Source organism: Papilio polytes, unplaced genomic scaffold, assembly GCF_000836215.1.
Source record: "Papilio polytes unplaced genomic scaffold, Ppol_1.0 DF822178.1, whole genome shotgun sequence".
Lineage (NCBI taxonomy): Eukaryota > Metazoa > Arthropoda > Insecta > Lepidoptera > Papilionidae > Papilio > Papilio polytes.
The window spans coordinates 3,827,733-3,848,513 of NW_013527026.1; the positions used below are offsets into that span (position 1 = coordinate 3,827,733).

Consider the following 20,781-nt stretch of genomic DNA (forward strand, 5'->3'; position numbering starts at 1 on the left):
CTTTAATATGGCAACATTAAACGATGAAACTTATTGTGAATTGATCAAAAGTTACATATAGAGAGCTTTTTCATAAGTAGGAACTTTGTTATATTAAGAGTAAGTTGTATTAGTATGGGGTGTACCCTTATACTAATACCTATAAAAATTATGAATAAATCTTTAAACTTTTTGATGGTAATGAAACTGCGAGCAGTGTCGTTTGTGTAGCGATATCTAGCCAACTCGCTCTCGCTACACAGATGCAAGACGTTGAGTCGCGTCGCTTGGCCGAAAGCTTTTTTTAAAGATTCGCATTGTAATCTTTTAATGTGGTCATAAAATGTGGTTTTATGAATAAGATGAAATGCATTTGTTTGTGTATTCTTGTAATTTAAGGTGCTGGACATCACATACCTTAAAACAATATATTGTGTTTGAAAAGAAAAATTAACCAAAATTCAGTTTTATAACATTAAGTTACAGTCGAACTTTATATACAAGTATAATACGTTATCCATGAGCACAAAACACCATTGCATTAATAGTACAAAAACAAACTTAAACATTTGAGTTGAAAAATGTTTTAAGAAGTGTAGGCAATTAGTCACAATTAGTTCAATAAAAACTTTTTAAATTAACAAACATCAATGAAATATAAATGTTCATGTAATTATGTACGTATAACTTTTTTTAGTAAGCTTGTCTAAGTTGTTACTCGCGACTTCGTTCGCATGAAATTTAAAAATAATGAAAATGTAGCCTATGCTACTCACAGATAAATTATAACGGTAATAGATTTTTTAAATTGTCCTAATAGTTTTTGAGTTTTTTTTTAATACATACATAAATCCGAAAATACAAATCCGTCCTCTTTATAATATTAGTATAGAAAGAGATATAAATACATTATGATATGGCATCAGAAATATTTGTAGAGGCAAACTCGAACGCAATCTGCAAGTCCTAGAAGTGCACAGATCTTGTTTGATCACCAGTAATTACCTGCCTGGAATTATATTTCATTTTATGCCAGTAAGTATTTATAATACGTACTAATAATAATATATGTCGCAGTGATGAGCGGCTTGCAAAATTCCGAAGGTAGACAGACACGGTAAATTCTCCATTATGGGCGTCCGTATGTCGGAGATAATGAAATAACAATCGCCTAATATCAGAAACACAGTCCTTCAATCTTTAGTGAACACTGCACAACACTATCGAACCGGATTGCAAAGATTTACAGAGATTCACCAATTGATTTCATACGTGCACACAACCGAAGCCCAACGCTCGAACGTCTAATGTTGATCGTTCAAAAATTAATAATTATTTCGCGCCGTTATATAAAATCTTCTTATTCAATCTGAACGAAGCATAGTAATTTTTGCTATGACTACCAAATTCATAAACGGTAATGTGGTAAAAGAAAAGATTATTTGATGTCGATAAATATTCGTTTTTACTATCTGTGAACATTTTCATAGATACCTAACTATTAAAAAATATGCTAAAATTTGACATTTTCTCATTAAGAGTAATAGAATTTAGTTTTAAGATTATAATATCAATAACGAAATGTTTAAATAATGTATTTTGTAACAAATAGTCCACAATAGCGCTTTAAGACTAAAAGGGGTCATAAGTGTTGAAAACAATATCGCCCTAACCAATAACTTTACAAAAACCATGAAAGCCACTCGACTACTATTCGCGAAACAACAAAGAAAAATAATCCTTAACTCCTGAAACATAAAGAGTTTTATATTTGATATTGTGAAATTATTACTTAAAATATGTCGTATTGAAAACAGCGACAATGTTTTCAATACACTCCAAAACTGTATTCTGTTTTCTTATTGTTTTTAAGATGTCGTGGATTTTTAACAATCGTAAACAAAACTCGTATGACCGCTTAAGATGTTTTAGTTTAAAGAGCAGATAGCTTTTATTAAAACAAAACAAAATTGCGAAATCATAAAAAAATCCTTTAGTATTAGACACTTCGATATTATTAATTTGAATTTTTAACGTCGTCTGATTTCAAAAAATCTAACTTCTTCAATATATATCATATTATTTTCTCATCTACTTTTGTCTAAAATTTTCCAGATCAAATCTTATCTGTTCGCATTTGAAGTAACCAATTTAAACAAGCAAATTGTATATTTTTAATTAGTTATATTAATAAATCATAATGACATATTCATTTATAATACCAGGAGCCAAAAATAATGATTTTTTTATCTATATTTACTAAAACTTGACTCATAATGTCCTTTAAATGAGTCTGTATCTCAACGATTAATGAGGTTTAACATAAGTTACCATTGTAATTATTTTATCTCTAAAAAATGAGAGTACATGGAGATCTAAAGACCAATCGACACAATGCGCCATGTACATCAAAGCCATATGGAATAATACGTAGTGTGTGTATGCAATATTCGTCTACACAAATAAGGTTAAATAATATGTCGCAATCTTTCAGAAATAATAAAACATCATAATCTTGTATTCTAGGAATTATGTTTGATCTTAATCAAATATCAAGCCAAATTTCACTCACCTTTTAATCTCCTTTACTCGCTCTTGTTACCAACATTCAAACAAATTAACAGATTATATTCTTATCACCGTTTCACAAAATTAAGGTACGAAGATGTCACTTCATATGCTATTTTATATTAATTTACAAGTTAAGTTGAAAACAAGTAGGTAACTACATATTTTTTGTTGACCAACTTCCCAAAAAAAGGAGGAGGCTGTGAAGTCGGTGTCAGTCAATGTAGATTCATTACTTAAACGTTACTATACTTTTAATTGTCAATTGTTATGGTAAAAATGTAGAAAGCCTTACTTATAAATATCACTGCATACCTCGGCTGACACCGACATCGAAGTAATAATAATTGTACAATATAGACATAACAGCTACAATAGGTTTACTATTTTCAATGAATTATTTCGTTACTTTTTAGTGTACTGTTTTTTTTTTTCGAGAATATGTTGTTTTTAGTGTATTTTGTTTGGAAGTCGGTTTTGTATTTTTAATATTCAACTGCGTGATAAAACATCCATAAATTAAAATTTCATTCAATCTTACTAGCAATAAAATCTTATAATAAAAATTGCTATTTGAATCATCTAGGCGCTTCAAAAAAATAGTTGTTGAAAATAAAAGGTGTTTCATTATTCGAAAAAAGTATTGTAAATAAATGATGTTTACCGAGCAATAAATCGAGCTCAGCATTGGGAAGCTGCAGCAGGCTGCGTGTCCTCGTTAAACTTTATTTTTGTATTAAAGCCGTAACTTTAGGGCGCGACAGCTACCAACTGTAATCCCCGTCATGAAATTTTACATGGACACCTGTTTAAAATGCAAAAAACAATGGGCTCAATGATCACATCGTTCTGTTTTCCCTATGACATTTATAACTTATTCGCCAGAATTTTTATATTTTTATTTAAAACATTGGCAAAACATAGTGTTGTAGTTACTAGCGCTTCTGCCGTTATAACGAGCGTCGAAGTACACTTGCTAGGTAACCGTGTCCAATAAACGAATTATTGCTTTTCGCTTTAGCTCCTAAAGTGCAGTAAATAATGTAACCGGGACACCGCACGGCTGCCCGCCCGCACCCCACCTAGCCCGCACTACCGAATCCTGTCCGCATTTCATGCATTTACTCCATGCAAGCTTTGAAATTAAATTTGGGCACAACACGTGTGCTGTTTAATAATTTTCTAATTAATTTGCTTTTCAGTTATATAATATTTCTATACATGTAATTAATTGTGTATTATGTGTAATAGTTAAGCACAAAATATGATTAACATGAGCTGATTGATTTAATCTGTAGATGTAGATCACCAGGATTAAAAAATACTTCGAATAAAACCTTATTATTAGTAGTCAATTGTTTTGCGCAAATCTAGTGCCGTCATTTTAATGGTTGCACTGATTTTTCCTAAACGATTTTAAGGAGAAACAAAAAACCAGTTCCTTTTTCATAGAGTAAACAGTTCCGTGACATGTGTGGTGTTAGCTCTCAAACCTCACGCGCGGCTCCTCGTCTATTTAAGTTGTGTTTACGCGGTGCGATTCAAGTCGGCAGTTGCTTTTGATTTAAAAATCATCCGGCCCTACAAACGTGTCCTACCATATTGACATTCACGTGTCAGCTATCAAAGACTGTGTATAACTAATATTATTTTTAGTATAACTTGCACTTTTTTTTATTAGGATTTCTTCTTATTATTTATCAGAAGCTACCAAATAATCCGCAATAAGGTTGAGCAAGGTGGAAAAAATAAAACTCTACTTCTGTTTTCTTACAAATTTAATGAAACAATTAAAATGAAATCATACCGAATTATTGACGTTTTAAACACTTCATTGTATTCTTTTAATAATGCAGATTTTTGCACAAAGAACATTGTGTTAATAAGGACATAGTGTAATAAGATGAGCATAGGCGACAAATACGTGTAAAATTCTTAAGAGATTGGCTCGCACCCAGCCTGTGGGTCGTGGGGAAGGGGATGGGAGGTCGCAACGCAACGGGTCAGCCGAGGCGTTGGCACGTGAGCCCTGCAGCTCAAGATCCCAGAATAGGGCCGCCCTAGTAGACGTCGGCACCTTTGTTATTTTTTCCAGTTTTCATCACTTCACGCTCAGCCTGCCTTTTGATTCAGTGGCTGTGTAATGTGCTGTTGGCGCATTTATTTTGCACTCTTCCCTAGGTGTTGCCAGTTTATTTTGTATTCTCTCAGTGGTGGCATTAATTCCGCAAGCGCTTTGAAGTTAAAGCGAAACTCTTTACGGCCGCGGCACCGTTTGCACTGACCGCGTGGCTCAATGATACTTGTGCGACTGACTCGCTTGTGTATTTTGAATTACTTAGTCCTTTGGATGTTCAGCACCATTCAGTACTACGTTTCATATTGAATGCGAAACTAGGTAGGGGTACGAAATTGAAAATTTTGTCACTTAAAATGCAAAAAAAACCAACAGAAAAATGTTCCTTCTTATCTAATTAAACATAACATAAAACGATTGACCTTAAAGAATCATACAGCATTATAGTATTAACACAAGAAGCATGAGTATACAGGAGGCCAGGCACGACGCAGTCGTTTGTAATACAATAAATATATTAGTGACGTCACAGTGATAATTCTCTTCAGCATAACTAAGATGCCATAATTCAAACGTGCGCAAAGAACGCGGTGAGACTTACAAATCCCACTTTATCTTCCATGCTGCTTGCGAACTTATGAAGGCTTCACACTCGCCAGGCACAATGTTTCCCCCCTTCTACTGTAGGTAATACTACAACGGACAGAATAATGTGGATGGCCTTATATTTATATGAACAAACAATCGTCCTGATTATTAGAAGTTCAGATAAGGTGTATTGTAAACGACTTGAGATGTATATTTCAAGTATGAATGTATGGGGTTTGTTTAATTAGTCCAAACGACGCACAAAATAATTGTAAATGTCTAAATTCACACTACTGTGTTGTACATTTTGGTTGCTTTTATTTACATAAAAAATATGAGGACTAAAATTGGTAATAGTCTGTCAGGGAGCCGATAGCGAGACGACACATAATGGGCATAAGGAATAGATGAAAAATTATTCACACTCACAAGTATTGACTTTATACATATTGACAGGGGTGGTGCGTGATCTCGCGAAATACCACTAGGGTTGCCTCCACATTTATTACTCAAAAAATATAATTACAACGTGAAACAAATAAATCTGCTGTACAAATCACTGTAATCTAAAAATATGAACAGACAGTAAGTCTCATCGAGATTTGACGTTGCAGGTATATCGGCCTCACAAATACAAGACGATAATTTAAATTTTTACTGCTTTTTATTTATCACGTAAGTACTCCTTACTTATTATTTATACATCTTTTAAAATAGCGAAGATCTTCTCCAAAGCTCCAAAACAAAGTAGTATATTGTTAAATAAAATAAATTGCCAACCCTACAAGGTCGATCATTTTTGTATGTTAGCGCGGCGAAGTCGGATGTCAACGCATGACGCGCTCTGAATGTACCGCGTTGGTAATAAATAGAATACTTTTATCGGGCAACCCACACTCGCCCGCGCAAATATTGTGCCGCGCGTAATCTGACTCCGCGCCTTTTGTCGCGAGACATCCTGGTGCCTTGGGTGCCCGCTGTAAGTCAATGATCGACGCCTTTATGGCTATGCGGTTTCACCCTTTTTATTGAATCCTTGGCAGAAATGCTAGAAAAGTCAAAACTATTGCAAACACGTCACATTAGACTTAGACATTATGACCATTACGCAGCGTTTTAAATATAGTCTACTGTAAATAAAACTGTGCTGCAGTTTTCGTTATTTGCGGTATTCATCCTGTAAATTATTTAATAGAAATTAGAGTTTTGATGTGTTTTTGTCAAAAAAAAATCGATACCGTTGCCGAATTATTTGTTTATTTTAATATTTTTAATGCAAACGATTTCGCGACCAGCACGTTCCGTGTCGATTATCCGATCGTATTTGAATTTCGGCTACAGCTTAGCACAGATTTGTTTTCATTTTGACGCAAATCTTTGATGGATCACATCCATGTTGCCGACAACTTTTATTCGCAACGAGATACTGAGGGTGACGAATGGCGATATAAAATCTTAGTAACGAAATAGATACAGACACGTTTGTTTAATTTCTAAATTAAATGATTGAAACTTATAGAACAAGACTTTCATTTATTCTGATACCAAGATCTGTAGGCACCTGTTTGTGGGAAAGTGCATACGGAACATATCGCAATAAGCGGGAAGAGGAATAAAATTGAAGATGAATTTAAAAAGCTTTGAGGAATGGAGCGTTGTGAAATGTGTTATTCGGTGTAGAGGAGCGGCCCCCGGTCACCGGCTAAAATGTAAAAACGGTTCCCTTGCATATTTCCCTAAGTGCCATAAAATATGACATTTATTACGGTCAGATCTGCTCCAACCACTATTGATAGGCAAATGAGAGAGTTTTTTAAAAGAAAAACGATGTCTGCTTTTTATGTGTTCTTTGGATAAGATATTTTTTACAAGTTGCGACTTGCAGCTTGTGCGTAATGGCCACGTTTTTGTCCACTTGTATAAATACATTAGGTACTTAACGACTATGAGATATAACCGATTAAACTGCACATATGTATAGTACACTTTACATAGGTTACAATGAGAAAAAGTGTCACTATAAATTCTTTATTAAGTAATAATGCATATACTTCGAAAAAATGTAATTTTTAAAATACAATATAATACAAGTTGTTACAAGCAATAAAAGCTTTGTTAGATATTTCCAATAAAATAATGCTAGTTTTGCAGTGAAACCGATATTTTTAATAATACACTAACAAAACAACATTTAACAACCTTTAATACATTTTTAACAGTATACTTTTCAATGGATGTCATCAAAGTTACTATCAAAGTGTACCATCATCGCTGATAAGGGCAATAACTCAACGAATAGGTCAAGCACAATAGTGAGTGTCGCCTATAATCGTAGATTAAAGCCTTTATCCCTTCGAGCACCTTAGCCACAATGGAAGGGAATATATTGCCTAAAAGTGGCCGCATAAAAATGACTTATAGGTAGTCCGAATTGAAATAACCCACGAAAATTTTTAGGTTTCATTAAAAGCAATTTACAAGAATGTCATCGTCTTATTTAGATTACTACTTACATATATAAACCTTATTTAAAAACTTTTAAAATTAAATACAAAACAGATAATAACCGAATCATTTTATGCTAAAGTTCTCAACCGTATTCTAAGTATTTTTTATTATTACGATTTGATTTCCATTTTCTATTCAAGACGTCGATAATAATAAATAAGATTTTTATCTTTTATGAAAAACACTTCGACGGCATGGCAACAATATGAAAGCCTAAAAAGAAATTCACAGCGGCACATCGGGCGGCAAATGCGAAATCGTAATAAAACTAACACATCACATGTAAAGTAGGCGGTCATAACGCTGAAAACTTCCAAAGTCCATCAATAAACGCCACGGTATGGGGAGATTTACCAAGTCTTTATGCGAATAGTGTTGGGCCATCGCTAACTCCAAATATCGACAACTAGTTTTGACGATAAAAACAAACAGACGAATTGAGTACCTCCTTCTTTTGGGAAGTCTGTCAAAAACCAACTTCGAATACAAAGAACCGTTTGGGTTCTTTACTTTCATTAACTTAAGTAACTAGTTAGTTTAATAAAAATTATAAAACTACAATACAATACATATTTGTACTACACGTTTTTATTTTTTTTGATATGATATTATTTAAAAAAACTATGACTTAAAATCAATTGTAAATTGTCAAATATACTTATTTAATTTTAAGATAAATTACATCTTTTGTAATTTGCAGGAATTTTTCAAAGTAATGTCCGAGGTAAGATATCGATAAATTAAAAACATCACTTAAAGTAAGCAAGGCGTCAAAGCTCACGAACCACAACTATCAAACAGAAATCTTTTCCGTGTATCAATAAAGGCAGGCAACCCGGTGACAGCACTGCTACTTTATACTTGATTATTATTATCATGCGAGACATAAACACTATAAATTTTCTAGTGAGGTACATGTACAATAGCCGGAGTTACTTTAAGAAATTACTTTTAGTTCAGTTACTATTATGATTATTATTAAGAAATATTCACTCAAATAATCATAACTAAATAAAACCAAAAATGATAATAGTCACGTGTAGTTAAATAAGGTAACGACAAAAATTACCGTCTTTACGTGTTTCTAAAATTGCATTTAAAATGTTTACTCGTTGAGAGTGGCGACAAAAGAGCATCTTCCCGATGTTGAGAGGGCGTGAAATTATTTTCCTTCGCGTATGCAGATTAGGGGAGGGCTCTGGCGCGGTACAGGATTAGTTCCGGTTTACTTTTTATAGGATTCCGATGATAAATGTTAGTTGGATATGGTAACGGGTGGCGCGTGTAATGTATCCAAATAAGTTTTTCAAAAGATATTAGCATGATGCACCGTTTGCATTGCTTACGATTTACATACTCGACTGGATATTCAAGTATTCTTAAACTAGCTTTCGCCCGCAACTTCGTTCGTTTGGAATTATAAAAAAAACTAAGTAGCCTATGTGTTTTTCCAGACTATACTCTACATCTATACAAAATTTTATCCATATCCTTATAGCTTTTTAGGCTACAAACTCTAACAAATATCCATCCATCTAAACTTTCGCATTTATAATATTAGTAAGATTACAATTAGCATTATTAAGATTTTTTTACTTTTTGTAATGGTTTGTACCAGTTAAATATATACTTTAATACAAAAATATACTTACAATCACGCTAGAGAACCTCTCGATAATGAAAAACCAGACGAAACAATTAGTAATATCAAAATAAATGTTGATGATTGTTTAAACTATAATCTATACATCTTGTTAGTGCTTCCGAGATATGATAAACATATCACCAGGGCTCAGGAGACAGACAAAAAACGAGGAAAGCGCAGACGGGTCGCCAGGGAGGATCGCCGGTCGCTTCTCCCCGAAGCCCCGAATATGATTTATAGATCGAACGTCAACAGCAATGCGCTTTCTATACGTCACGGGACATGTCACCACCCCGCGTGGGGACGAAGAAAAATACGTTTTGTTGTAGATTCGCTAACCGATGCGTGCGACCTCCCGCGCATAAACGTAGAGGTACTTAACTTGTACGACACATGTCATCAGTGCTTAAAAAAGTATATAAAGCACTACTTTCTTTGCAAAATGTATTTAAGACATGGTACGAACAGGAACAGGCTTTCGCTAAGCAGGCTGAATCTTGCAATAAACATACGAACATAACATCATATAAGATATCTAAACTCGAATCTAAATCGCTGTTACATTAAAAAGTTAACATTTCTATTACACATGAAATAATCGAACATGTAATATTTGTAACACATTTTGTACGACGCTGCGAAAAATGTTACTCAGTAATGTTCGTTCATGTAAACTTTGTTCCAGTTTACTTAGAAAGTGTCCGTCTGATAAAAAAATTGTTTGGCATAAGACAACATTTGTTACATCAAATCGAACAATAATCGCTCATATTGTCAGATACAATACAATTTGTTTGGAAGTCGACGCGTGAGAGAAATAATAACAAATGATTCGCGCCCTAACACCGCCTGGCGTTGAAAGATCACGCCTATTGCTCTCCGGCTGATGAAAAAAGAACAACATTATTGCACAAGATAGGGCTTAATAATTTGATTCCAACTTCCAGTAAAATGAGAAAGTTGCGCAAGCAGAAATATAATTTTTCTAAGATTGAATTACACAACATATATCATTAACCATTGCGATCGTCGTCTATTACAAAATCTGTTACTTACAATTAAATATACAATTCAAAATATACAGAATTATAAAAAAAATGTTATGAATACATTAACAAGTACCTTAAACTAAGATCTAAGCTTTTAAGCTTGGTCATATAGATGTTTAGCGTCATTGTATATCCTGTCCCATAGATGTAACTCTGATAAGAGTAAAAACATTAAAAGTCGCGATTTATTATAGTTCTGGCATGGAGTTGACCTAGTTCTGAGAACCAAAAAGCTTTGGTTGACTGGATAATGATATAAAGGTAACTTGGATATTTTATAAGTAACGAGAGGCTTATATTATCTGTATTAAAGATATGAAATTAATAAAAGTAAACGGACATTTCGAAAAGTACACAATTTAAAATGATGCCAAACATTTTATTACCATGGTCTTATGAGAGATACAATCAAAACATCGCAATATTGCAAGAACTTTTTGAGCTAATTTCTTTTAATGGCAACAGTTAGTATATTTTTGTGAGTGGCTGTACTATTTGTCTTAATGTTTTTTTAAAAAAACATTACTGTCAGTATCGGTTCTGTCATCAGTTGGTCATCGGCTCAAATTACGCTATAAAAGTGAAAATAAAATATACACATGCAAATAAACTAGGATTGTTGTGAAAAAGTACCATATGAAATAAAAAAAAATAACGTTTCCATTTGATTTGCCGCAATTATTGTTTCCAGTGTTCAGTATAAGGTAGTAATACAACAAATCATCGACTGTTTGAAAATGTTGTACTCGGTATTGATCTATCTTTTCTTTTGTAGAAATCGTTAGTATGAGATGGACGGTGAATATCGAAGGAGGCCCACGGAGGGTCAATCACGCAGCTGTGTGCATTGACGACAAAATATTTTCATTCGGTGGTTATTGTTCAACAGAAGAATACAAGGATTGGGAACCAATTCCCATCCATGTTTTGGACACAAGCACACTAAGATGGTCCCCGGTATATTACAAAAAGACTCATGTAATGCCGTTTCAGAGATATGGACACACAACGGTCGCTTATGGTGACAAGGTTAGACACTTGAAGAAATAATTTAAAATGAATATTCAATTGTTTTCAATATTGTGCGCAAAATGTAAACGACTTCCTTCTTTGATATTACAATGTTATTTTTCAGGTATATATGTGGGGAGGAAGAAATAATGCTGTTGCCTGTGACACATTATTTTGTTTTGATACAAAAAAACTAGAATGGAGCATGCCACCTGTTACTGGCATTGTGCCCTACGCCAAAGATGGTCATTCTGCATGTGTTATAAGAAACAAAATGTATATATTTGGAGGTTTTGAATACTTAACCGACCAGTATTCACAGGAGGTGCATTGTTTAGACTTGGACAGTTTACAATGGACTTTTGTTGATGTACATGGAGCTCCACCTTCTCAGAGAGACTTCCACACGGCTGTGCCAATTGGAGATAGAATGTATATATTTGGTGGCAGAGGAGATTTGAATAGCCCATATAATTCTCAGGAAGAAGTATATTGCCCACAAGTATTTTATTTGGATACAGTGAAGGATGAGTGGGTTGTTGCCAACCCACAAGGGACTTGGCCAGAGGGCAGACGCAGCCATTCAGCATGTAAGATATTTTACTTTACTAAAAATACACAATGTTTAATTCCTAACATCTTTATATTTATGTGAAATTCTTCATTCTATTATCATGTTTGGGGTAAAGTATTGCTAATTACCTTTTTATCTGCTCCAAAACCAATAATATAAGTAGTTCCCAAGTAAAGTAATCTAATATTTTACCAAGTAATGACTCGATTCAAATAGCAAAGAGTATTCATATGGTATAACAGACATTCATTGTTTCTGTGCTATCAATAGCTTGTTTAGAAGACAGATTTAATGTTAGTTGCAAATATAAGTGAGTCTCAAAAATGAATACTTTGTATGTATAAAATCAACATTAACACATATAATTAACATATGCAAATAGTATGTAAATTCTCAAGAATTATGTATTTCATTAATTTTAAATCATTGTGGCCATTGTGAAACATTCTTGAGTGGTTTAGGCCTCATTCATATGTAGTGTTAAAAATGTTTTAAAGTAGGGACAAATTGGATCATAACCCTTGTATCTTAAAAAATGGCTACTTACACATGTTATAAAAATATACTTTAATAAAATGTCATGTTGTAGTTAAAAATAATTAATGTTTGCAGGGTATCATGGTGGCTATATGTACATCTTTGGTGGGTTTAATGGAAATACAAAAACCCACTTTAATGATTTATACAGATACTCATTAAATGGAAATTACTGGCAATATATAAATGTTTGTGGAACAAAGCCTTGCCAGAGAAGGCGCCAAGCTTGCTTGCTGTATAATAATAAACTTTACCTTTTCGGGGGAACAAGGTGGGAATAAACATTTTTTTATAATATAACTTATTAAATATTTGATAATTAAATTTTTTATGTGGGTTAATAATTTCCAAGTAAAATGCTGGAAAACAAATAAACTGAATTAGTTTGTGTATCACAGCTTATTGGTAGATTTTAAAACAACTAATTTTATTTGATTATTTGATGAATCTTCCAAATAGCTTATTCATGACTTTTGCATAGTGCGAAACAGGTTGCAAAGATATGACAAATACTTTATTATATGGATTTCTTTTTGAAGTGATTAAGATTTGCATGAAACCAATTGATTTATAAATTGCTTTCAGTCCATGTCCCCATGTAAGCAGCCGTTCCCTGGACAATGCTGAAGCAGTAGAGGATCCGGAGAGGCTGATAGACAACAGTGACTTGCACATCTTGGACTATTCACCTACGCTCAAAACACTGTGCATACTCAAAGTTCTTGAGCACAATCTAGACCAAACATATTTACCACGTGATATAATGTTAGTGTTTATTTTATATCTAACTAGCTGTAGCACTTTTGACTCCATGTGCGAAATTAAAAAATAAATAATGTGTTCTTCCAATTTAGGAGATACCATCTAACAAACATCCATCCTTCCATCTATAAACTTTAGCATTTACGATGTTTGTAAGTTAAAAAGTAAGATGAAATTTTCCAAAGGTTAATGTGAATGAAATTTAATTCAGTTAATTTCTATTTCTTCTTGAGTGTTTTTTCTTTCTTTAATTTGTAATTTTATTTCCAGGATAGATATCTGGACGATGACCGTTCCGAACCGCATCAGCAGGCCTGTCAATCAAGCTGGTTGAAACTTCCGCTTTATATACTTCTTTTTATGTAATACCAATGAAATTTAAATGCAATTATCTGCTGTTTAGCGATTACGGTTAAAATTGCGTATTCAGTTTTTTTTTTAAACATTTTAATCTCTTCATGTGCCTCCTTACCTCGTTTTTGAATTGAAGAGTAATGAAAATGTTTTGTTCAGTGAGAATGGTCCCGTTGTATGAATAAGAAAGTATTTAATATCTCGTAGTGCAATACAGTATACTCTAACATGTAACAAACTTTTACTCTAATAAAAGAATTTGTGTCGTGATGATTTTTTGTATCTAGGTAAATGTTATTCATAAATCACTTTATTCGCAAAGGAACTACAGTTAAACAAAAATTGATGTAGTACTTTATTTTATCGTACGAATTTGGCATATGTTATCTTGTCTGTCCTGGCGCTCGTTTTATGATAAGGATAATAAAGACAGTACCATCGCCCATTTTCAGATCTAATCTGTCCGATAAATTGCGATTACCGTTCGCTGTCGAGTGCAATTTTTTCATAAAGATAATAAAGTTATCACAGAGATAGACTATCACTTATTTTGGCATTACGCAATCATTTGTGATAAACATTTAAACACAATTTGTTTGAACATCAAAATATGTACTGGTGTTCTAAGGTTTTTTTAGGTTAGGATGTATATGCATTTGATTTTAATCACAAATACAACAAAACGATGTAGTTCTTAAGAATATTAATAAAACAAAGAGGACTATGTCCAAACTGTAATGAAAAATGTTAAAACAGTCTCTGCCTTTTCTCTTTCTTCTTTTATAAAAAATAAAATTTACTGATCTTCTTTGACAATATGTTTCTTCCTCTCGGGCACATATGGCACGGCGCCAGGTTTGCTGTGCGCGCGACGGTTTGCTTCTTTCTTCTTTGACTTCTCCCGAATCGTTCTCAGTTCCTTCTGTGCATTCATGATATGCTTCGGTACATGCCTGTGACGAGCTATCCTCTTGATTTGTGGATGATTCGCGAACTTCTCTTTTAATGCATCAGCATAATTGAGTGCTGTTCGTTCACGAGGTTTGAGCTGAAATAATTGATACACAATTTAAGTGATTGCACATTTATGTAAGAAAAATAAGAGAAAAACATCAAGAGCCCCCCTTTTATTAAAACCAGATATCACATATACTTATTTTCTGACTCTTAATGTAAATTTAATTAAATAAGTGAAAAAAGACCACTATAACTTCATAAAACTTTACCACATAGCAGCAAAGAGATAGTGAAAGTCAAAAAGTTGCTAAAACATAATGTTCTTAATAGTCAATCTCTGTACTTTATAAATAGAAAGTGCCAAGCTTTAAAAAACAAATATTTACTTACAACACCAAGTTTCTCAGATGCTCTTGCTTTCCACATTCTGATGTTCATCTCATCAGACCCTGTTAATATGTATTTATTGTCCAAAGACCATTTGACACATGTGAGCCGCTGCATTCTCTTCGTATGATAGACATCTCTTGAATGTCCCTTTAGACTTTCAAATATCCTAACAGTCTTATCGTAACTGCCAGCTACAAACTCTCGTCCAGTAGGTGAGTAGTCTACATCTATCACAGCTGATGTATGATCCATATGGATGTTAATAGGTTGGTTAAGTTTCCTTACATCAAATGTGTATAAGCTAGAAAATAACACATTAAAAAATGAGAATAAGAATAACAAAATGAACAACTTCTTGTTGAAGCACACATGTTAATTCATGTTAATAACTAGCTGTTCCCGTGTGGCATCTGCATGAAATTACAAAGGCTTTGACTTTTTACATTTGTGAAATTTTTAATTACAAATGTCAAAATTGACACCCACATGACACACAAATGACACCCACGGCAACCTTGCTTCCTTGTAGTTGCTTGTAATTCTGCATGGACAGAATAACAAGCAACTGCTAGTGCTTAATAATAGTTGGGAAAATCTTTAGAATTACTTACTTATAATCTTCATTAGCTACAGTGAATATAAATGCCTCCATTGGATTCCATGATAGAGCATTTGACCTAAGTTCCATTACAACTTTTCTCAAAGGACCTGATTCTCTGCAGTCATAAAGTATAATACTCCTGTCACTTGCGCACGACGCTAGCAAGTTGTATTCAACCTGGAATTTATAAAATGACATCTTTAACATTTTAGGGATTTATTTTAGGGGTTCATTTGATCTATTTCACTATTAAAATTACAAATCATGTTGAAGTTAAGAAAAGTTGCAAAGTGATTGAATAGGTAATACTATATTCTATACTGTAACACTATTGAACCTTAAAAGACAAAAAGGATGTAAGCAACTTTTAAAATGTACCCAGATTCCTATCTCAGATATCAAATTGAGTTTTTTTTTCAAAAGTTAAACTTTAAATAAAATACCTGATTAAATGCAACATGGTGAAGGCTGTCTACTCCCCATTTAAATACTTTTATAGGTTCATTTCTTGTATTTTCCCATAACTGGCAATGTTCACCACATGTAGCAAAAATTGGTTTATTCCTGTGGTGTGTAATGCCTGATACCACAGACATGCTGAGTAAAGTATTCACTGGTTCCTCATCCTCGGGCGTCTGGGTTTGAGATTTCCATGTTTTTATTGTTTTGTCATCACCAACACTTGTAAATGTTTCTCCGCTTGGTGTAAAGCAAATAGCACGAACCCATCCTTCATGGGCCACGAAATTTCTTGAACATTTTCTTTGAGCTAAATCCCAAAGTCTTATTTCGCCATCAAAAGCACCACTAGCTAGTACTGCAAGTTTATCAGGATGTTTTGCCATACTTGAAACTCCATCTCTATGTCCATCAAGACTACCAATAAAAGGTTTGGCAAATACTCTTTCAAGCTTAACAGCATTCATTGCTCTCACATATTCGCGTGGTGCTTCCAAAGGATGTAGACTCGGATCATAATTTCTGGGTACTGAAAAACCATACTACATCTGTATATATTCATTTATCATTAAAAAAGAAAACAATGGAACTGAAACTTACGTTTGTGTATATCCCTCTTGGTAGACCGTAAATAATCTTCAGGGTTTCTACTTATAACCTTTATTTTTATATTCGACATCGTATAATCTTAGAAAACAATATAAAACGACTATTACAGTATTTTTAAGAAATGTTAGTCGTAGAGGTTACAGTGGAAAATGTTAATTTAAAAATATTTGAACTCAAGTCGTAAACACAAAATTGAAAACACGTTGACGTTGACATATAAAGACAACACACGTGCGAACTAAATCTGACAGTTGACAGCTGTAATCGTATTGGCAAAAGCCTGGTTCGTTTGGGTTTGGTAGTAATGGAATTCATTTAGAAAGAAAATAAAAAGCACAGTCCTCAAAAACATTTTATTTTCGAATGTTCTTTTTCCAATAGAATCATAATCATATCATGTAGGTATACACATTCAAAAGATCCAACAAGTTAACGATCTTGTTAATTGTAATCTTCTAAATAGAGCATTACTTAAGCAATGGTAAGTTTTGTATTAGTTATTTTTTCCCATTGTAAAAAGTAAAGTGGGAACATGGTATTTTATTATTATTAAACTACTTGCAAGGATCTTCTACTTTTGGTTTTTGGGCACAATGAGGTTCGATAGTACATGGGGTAGTTGGTGTTGTTTTAGGTTTAGGAACATCTGGAGTACATTCATAATAACAACGACCATCCCACCACCAAGTAGGTCCTGGAGTTGGTGCAGAATCAAAGGAAATCTGAAAAGTAGTTACGTTAGTTAAATATTAACAATCAATTATAAGTAATGAAACTTACTGTTTTTATAATTAACAATATCCTAACGTACACTTGGTTTGCTCGAGCAACTGCGTACTTTGCTGCCAAGAGCTATTGGTGCTACAACAGGTGGCTTTACGGAATCCATTGCATTTCTAGTATAGTAATATTGCTCTGAATACTTAGAGTCGAGGTTGCGAGAAAGATCCACAGGAGGAATAGTACGAGGAGTAATCGCTTTAGGGAAACGAAGATGTAAAGTATGCTTTCTACCAAGTAAAAGCTCCCTTATTCTTTGTAACACTGTCGATACATCTCTATGTGGAAACTTTTGCTTCGGCATTGTTTTCTTTGTTTAGTTAAATGTTCCAATTATTGAAATTTTCACAATATCATGTAAAATCTGACGGTGAGATGTCTTAATATGTCAAGATTATATTTCGATATTTAAATATTCATGAAAATGTTTTAAAACATTACAATTTGACGTAGCTAAGGTACTCTTTGAGAAAATTAAAAAAATAGCGACAATGACAAATGTCATTGTCAGTATCAATAATGTGTAATTTCGTATGATAAAATATTTGTATTATGTTATTGCACCCTTTTTAAATGTAATATGCGAATAACATTTATTAATATCGAATTAGAACGTCGGTAGAATTAATTTAAGCACATATAAGTCTTTAAGTCAAGTAAGTATAACATCTAGTTACTTTTGACGGTTAAAATTAACCAAAATAATCATGTAAACAAGTGTTTTTTCGATTATATTATTGTATATTTATACATATAAGTTATACGTTATATATTATTATATATCTGTAGATGTACCTCTAGTTTAAATGCTGTCAAAAAATATTGTAACCATATTCATAAATAAGTTCATTAATTTATTTAGAATACTTGGCGCTCTCAACGTAGCCAAAAAAATATTTCCCGCGATTTCGACCTTTTACTTCACTAAAGGATTGAATTATGTTTTAATTCATTATTGAAGTTTATTTTTTTTGTATTTATACCATTACACTACAAAATGAAGGGCATATGAAAATGAAGCCGATATTAAGCAGTAGGCTAGAACTTAACAAAAATACTATCTATAATGGAGGAATAAAATTTTCCTAATCCTGTAAATTAAAAATCACAATAGACAACATAGGGGATACAGAATGGTCCTGTATATGTTAATGTGATTTTATGAAATTTATTTTCATCTTGAATTATGAATAAATAGTATTTTGTAAAGTTTTTTGTTTTTAATGTTAATTATCTTTTAAAATGTTTCAATTTTTGATTGTTCAACATCATAAGAAAATAATTATGACTATCTTCCATATATGGGAAACTAAACAAATCAACACAAGCAAGTCATTTGCATATGGCTGGATTATTTCCTTATTATTTTCATTTATATTCTAACTGTTTTATTGTTACTTACCTATGTTTGTAACCTAACAAGTTATAAATGTAAAGTTGGATATAAAAATTATCAACAAAGGTCAATCAAACAATTATTTTTGGTTATCTCCTTTTAAAAATGGTAATTATAAAAACCTTCCTAGTCCAATTAGAAATGAATTTATCAAATTTATATGCTCTCAAATGTTAAAAATTTACAATTCATATAATCCAGTCCATATTTCACCAAAAGATCGTTGGTAGAATTTCTATTCCCTATGCTTTCATTTTATCTAAACTATAGGTGTCATACGAACCAAACAATTTTAATCTTCACTAGTTGTAGAGGTTAGGGGCGCGCAAAATTGCCGTCGTCAATATATCCGGTCAATTATGACGTATTTCGAGAGATGTACAGTTTGTTGTAGAGTACAATGCAGAATTATTGTCTAATCGCCAACTAGCAGAGCTATCGTAAACCTAGTTTAAACATATAGACGAATTCTTTGTCCAAAGATTTTTCATGTCTACTGAAATTCCCGCAACTGATCAAGACTGCGATCGTTCCGCATTTTGACGTATTCGGTTTTAATATTCAAAAGTTACGCGGTGAAATGAAAAAAGGATCACCTACTTCAGCGAATTTAAACGCATTTTTCGTGTTAGTTTCAAGAATTAGCATTGTTTTGATTAGATATAGTTCTATATCTGTTCGGAACAAAACAATGTGGCAACATAATGTAGGGACTTTTTTTTATAACATACTTCCGTACATAATTCAAGATAAAATAAAATCCTTTTAATTTACGTAAGAACACAATAAAAAGTCTGTGTATGCTTATAAATCCCTTTAAGGATCGATTATGTTAAAAAATAAATTAAATAACAGTGAGGTCTCAATGTTGCGTATGAATGAGATAGCAGATAAGCTTCCGTTGGGTGTAGTCACGTCGCGCAGCCGGCTGATAACGTAGAAAGATCTTTAAAGTTCCAGTTGGTACTATATATTTATGTGTTCGTTTGTTTCATATTATTAAGCGCGTTATAACTGGCGGGAATGTAAGAGAGCCAGTATGAAAGTCTACAGTAAGCGACAACCTTAACATTTACAGTTTGTTTTGAGTACTTTAAACACATATGACACAAATAGTAATTGACTAAATATGAATTGATTGTTACGTACGCATCATTTGTTATTGGGCCATGTCAGCAGCGCGTTAGATAAGGTCACTAACTTGCCGCTAGCTTCTGAACGGACAGATTTTATTTGTTCATTGACCTGACAGAGTGTAGCTGTGCGCCGGCGCACTCGTCACGTTCGCGGGAAAGGAAGTTTATTTTTGCAGATTGCGAATTAAGTTGTATTAATGCTGTTAGAATAAATACACGATATATTTATTGCCGTGTCCATATTGTATTACCGCTAGTAGCTCGTGAATTCTCGGTAAGTGAACGATATGTTTTGAAATTAGATCATTTGCTAGTTTAGCTATGTACTCGTAATGAGCATGTCTGATTGTTTCTACATTCTTGTCTATGATGTGATAAACAGTTATAATTGTTGATCTGATTTGACCCATTTTTTAGTTCTTTTTTATTTGCATTTTTATAAATTAACTTTTTCTTGGTATTATTTAATTTAATATTATGTATTCACAGTTACTTTTTGGTACCGAAATCGAAAAGTAAACCGGTAGTTTCTACAGTAATAAAATATAAAATTTATTTGTAGAAGTTTAAAATGTAACCTTAAAATGTTAACGTAATAAAATATATTAACGCAGCGGTCGGGCTGCGGTTGTAACTTTTATAACAAATCGTGATTACGAGGAAACGAATTAAGTCATTTGCTTATTACTTAACATCATATTTCAAGCTTAGACTTAGGGTCTGTCCCACCACTGGCTGATATAGCCTTAGATAGCTTAAATATGACGTCACTGTGAGATAGGGTAACAAAATCCGATATTT

At 33.0% G+C, this 20,781-nt stretch overlaps 4 protein-coding genes across 4 annotated transcripts in view; 2 read left to right on the top strand and 2 right to left on the bottom strand.

The window, feature by feature from the left end:
* Positions 1 to 10,933: 10,933 nt before the first annotated feature.
* Positions 10,934 to 13,922, top strand: LOC106106617 (kelch domain-containing protein 3). The gene is made up of 6 exons (XM_013287222.1): positions 10,934 to 11,118; positions 11,190 to 11,443; positions 11,550 to 12,015; positions 12,612 to 12,807; positions 13,122 to 13,301; positions 13,569 to 13,922. Exons 2-6 carry the CDS (start codon positions 11,201 to 11,203, stop codon positions 13,630 to 13,632), a joined length of 1,149 nt encoding a protein of 382 aa, XP_013142676.1. The 5' UTR covers positions 10,934 to 11,118; positions 11,190 to 11,200; the 3' UTR covers positions 13,633 to 13,922.
* LOC106106616 (DDB1- and CUL4-associated factor 13) lies at positions 13,729 to 16,906 on the bottom strand. Its single transcript, XM_013287221.1, has 5 exons — positions 16,660 to 16,906; positions 16,044 to 16,588; positions 15,611 to 15,777; positions 15,000 to 15,300; positions 13,729 to 14,700 (listed from the first exon to the last, which is right to left on the bottom strand). The coding sequence occupies exons 1-5, from the start codon at positions 16,736 to 16,738 to the stop codon at positions 14,449 to 14,451; spliced, it is 1,344 nt and encodes a 447-aa protein (XP_013142675.1). The 5' UTR covers positions 16,739 to 16,906; the 3' UTR covers positions 13,729 to 14,448.
* A 101-nt stretch (positions 16,907 to 17,007) lies between these two features.
* LOC106106618 lies at positions 17,008 to 17,838 on the bottom strand. Its single transcript, XM_013287223.1, has 2 exons — positions 17,480 to 17,838; positions 17,008 to 17,390 (listed from the first exon to the last, which is right to left on the bottom strand). The coding sequence occupies exons 1-2, from the start codon at positions 17,750 to 17,752 to the stop codon at positions 17,223 to 17,225; spliced, it is 441 nt and encodes a 146-aa protein (XP_013142677.1). The 5' UTR covers positions 17,753 to 17,838; the 3' UTR covers positions 17,008 to 17,222.
* A 2,212-nt stretch (positions 17,839 to 20,050) lies between these two features.
* LOC106106430 (prolyl 4-hydroxylase subunit alpha-2-like) overlaps positions 20,051 to 20,781 on the top strand; it is an 11,657-nt gene continuing 10,926 nt past the window's right edge. Inside the window, exon 1 of the mRNA XM_013287009.1 lies at positions 20,051 to 20,254. The gene's annotated coding sequence lies outside the window, so the exon portion shown is untranslated. The remainder of the gene's footprint in view (positions 20,255 to 20,781) is intronic.

What these genes read in the sequence shown, in the direction of transcription:
- LOC106106618 (XM_013287223.1), bottom strand. Translation starts at nt 17,752, where the DNA reads ATGCCGAAGCAAAAGTTTCCACATAGAGATGTATCGACAGTGTTACAA. An exon ending in GTTGCTCGAGCAAACCAAGT is followed by an intron (nt 17,391 to 17,479) that starts GTACGTTAGGAT and finishes ACTACTTTTCAG; the next exon opens with ATTTCCTTTGATTCTGCACC.
- LOC106106617 (XM_013287222.1), top strand. Translation starts at nt 11,201, where the DNA reads ATGAGATGGACGGTGAATATCGAAGGAGGCCCACGGAGGGTCAATCAC. An exon ending in CAGACGCAGCCATTCAGCAT is followed by an intron (nt 12,016 to 12,611) that starts GTAAGATATTTT and finishes TAATGTTTGCAG; the next exon opens with GGTATCATGGTGGCTATATG. An exon ending in TACCTTTTCGGGGGAACAAG is followed by an intron (nt 12,808 to 13,121) that starts GTGGGAATAAAC and finishes AATTGCTTTCAG; the next exon opens with TCCATGTCCCCATGTAAGCA.
- LOC106106616 (XM_013287221.1), bottom strand. Translation starts at nt 16,738, where the DNA reads ATGTCGAATATAAAAATAAAGGTTATAAGTAGAAACCCTGAAGATTAT. An exon ending in CAAGAGGGATATACACAAAC is followed by an intron (nt 16,589 to 16,659) that starts GTAAGTTTCAGT and finishes ATGGTTTTTCAG; the next exon opens with TACCCAGAAATTATGATCCG. An exon ending in GTAGCTAATGAAGATTATAA is followed by an intron (nt 15,301 to 15,610) that starts GTAAGTAATTCT and finishes GTTATTTTCTAG; the next exon opens with CTTATACACATTTGATGTAA.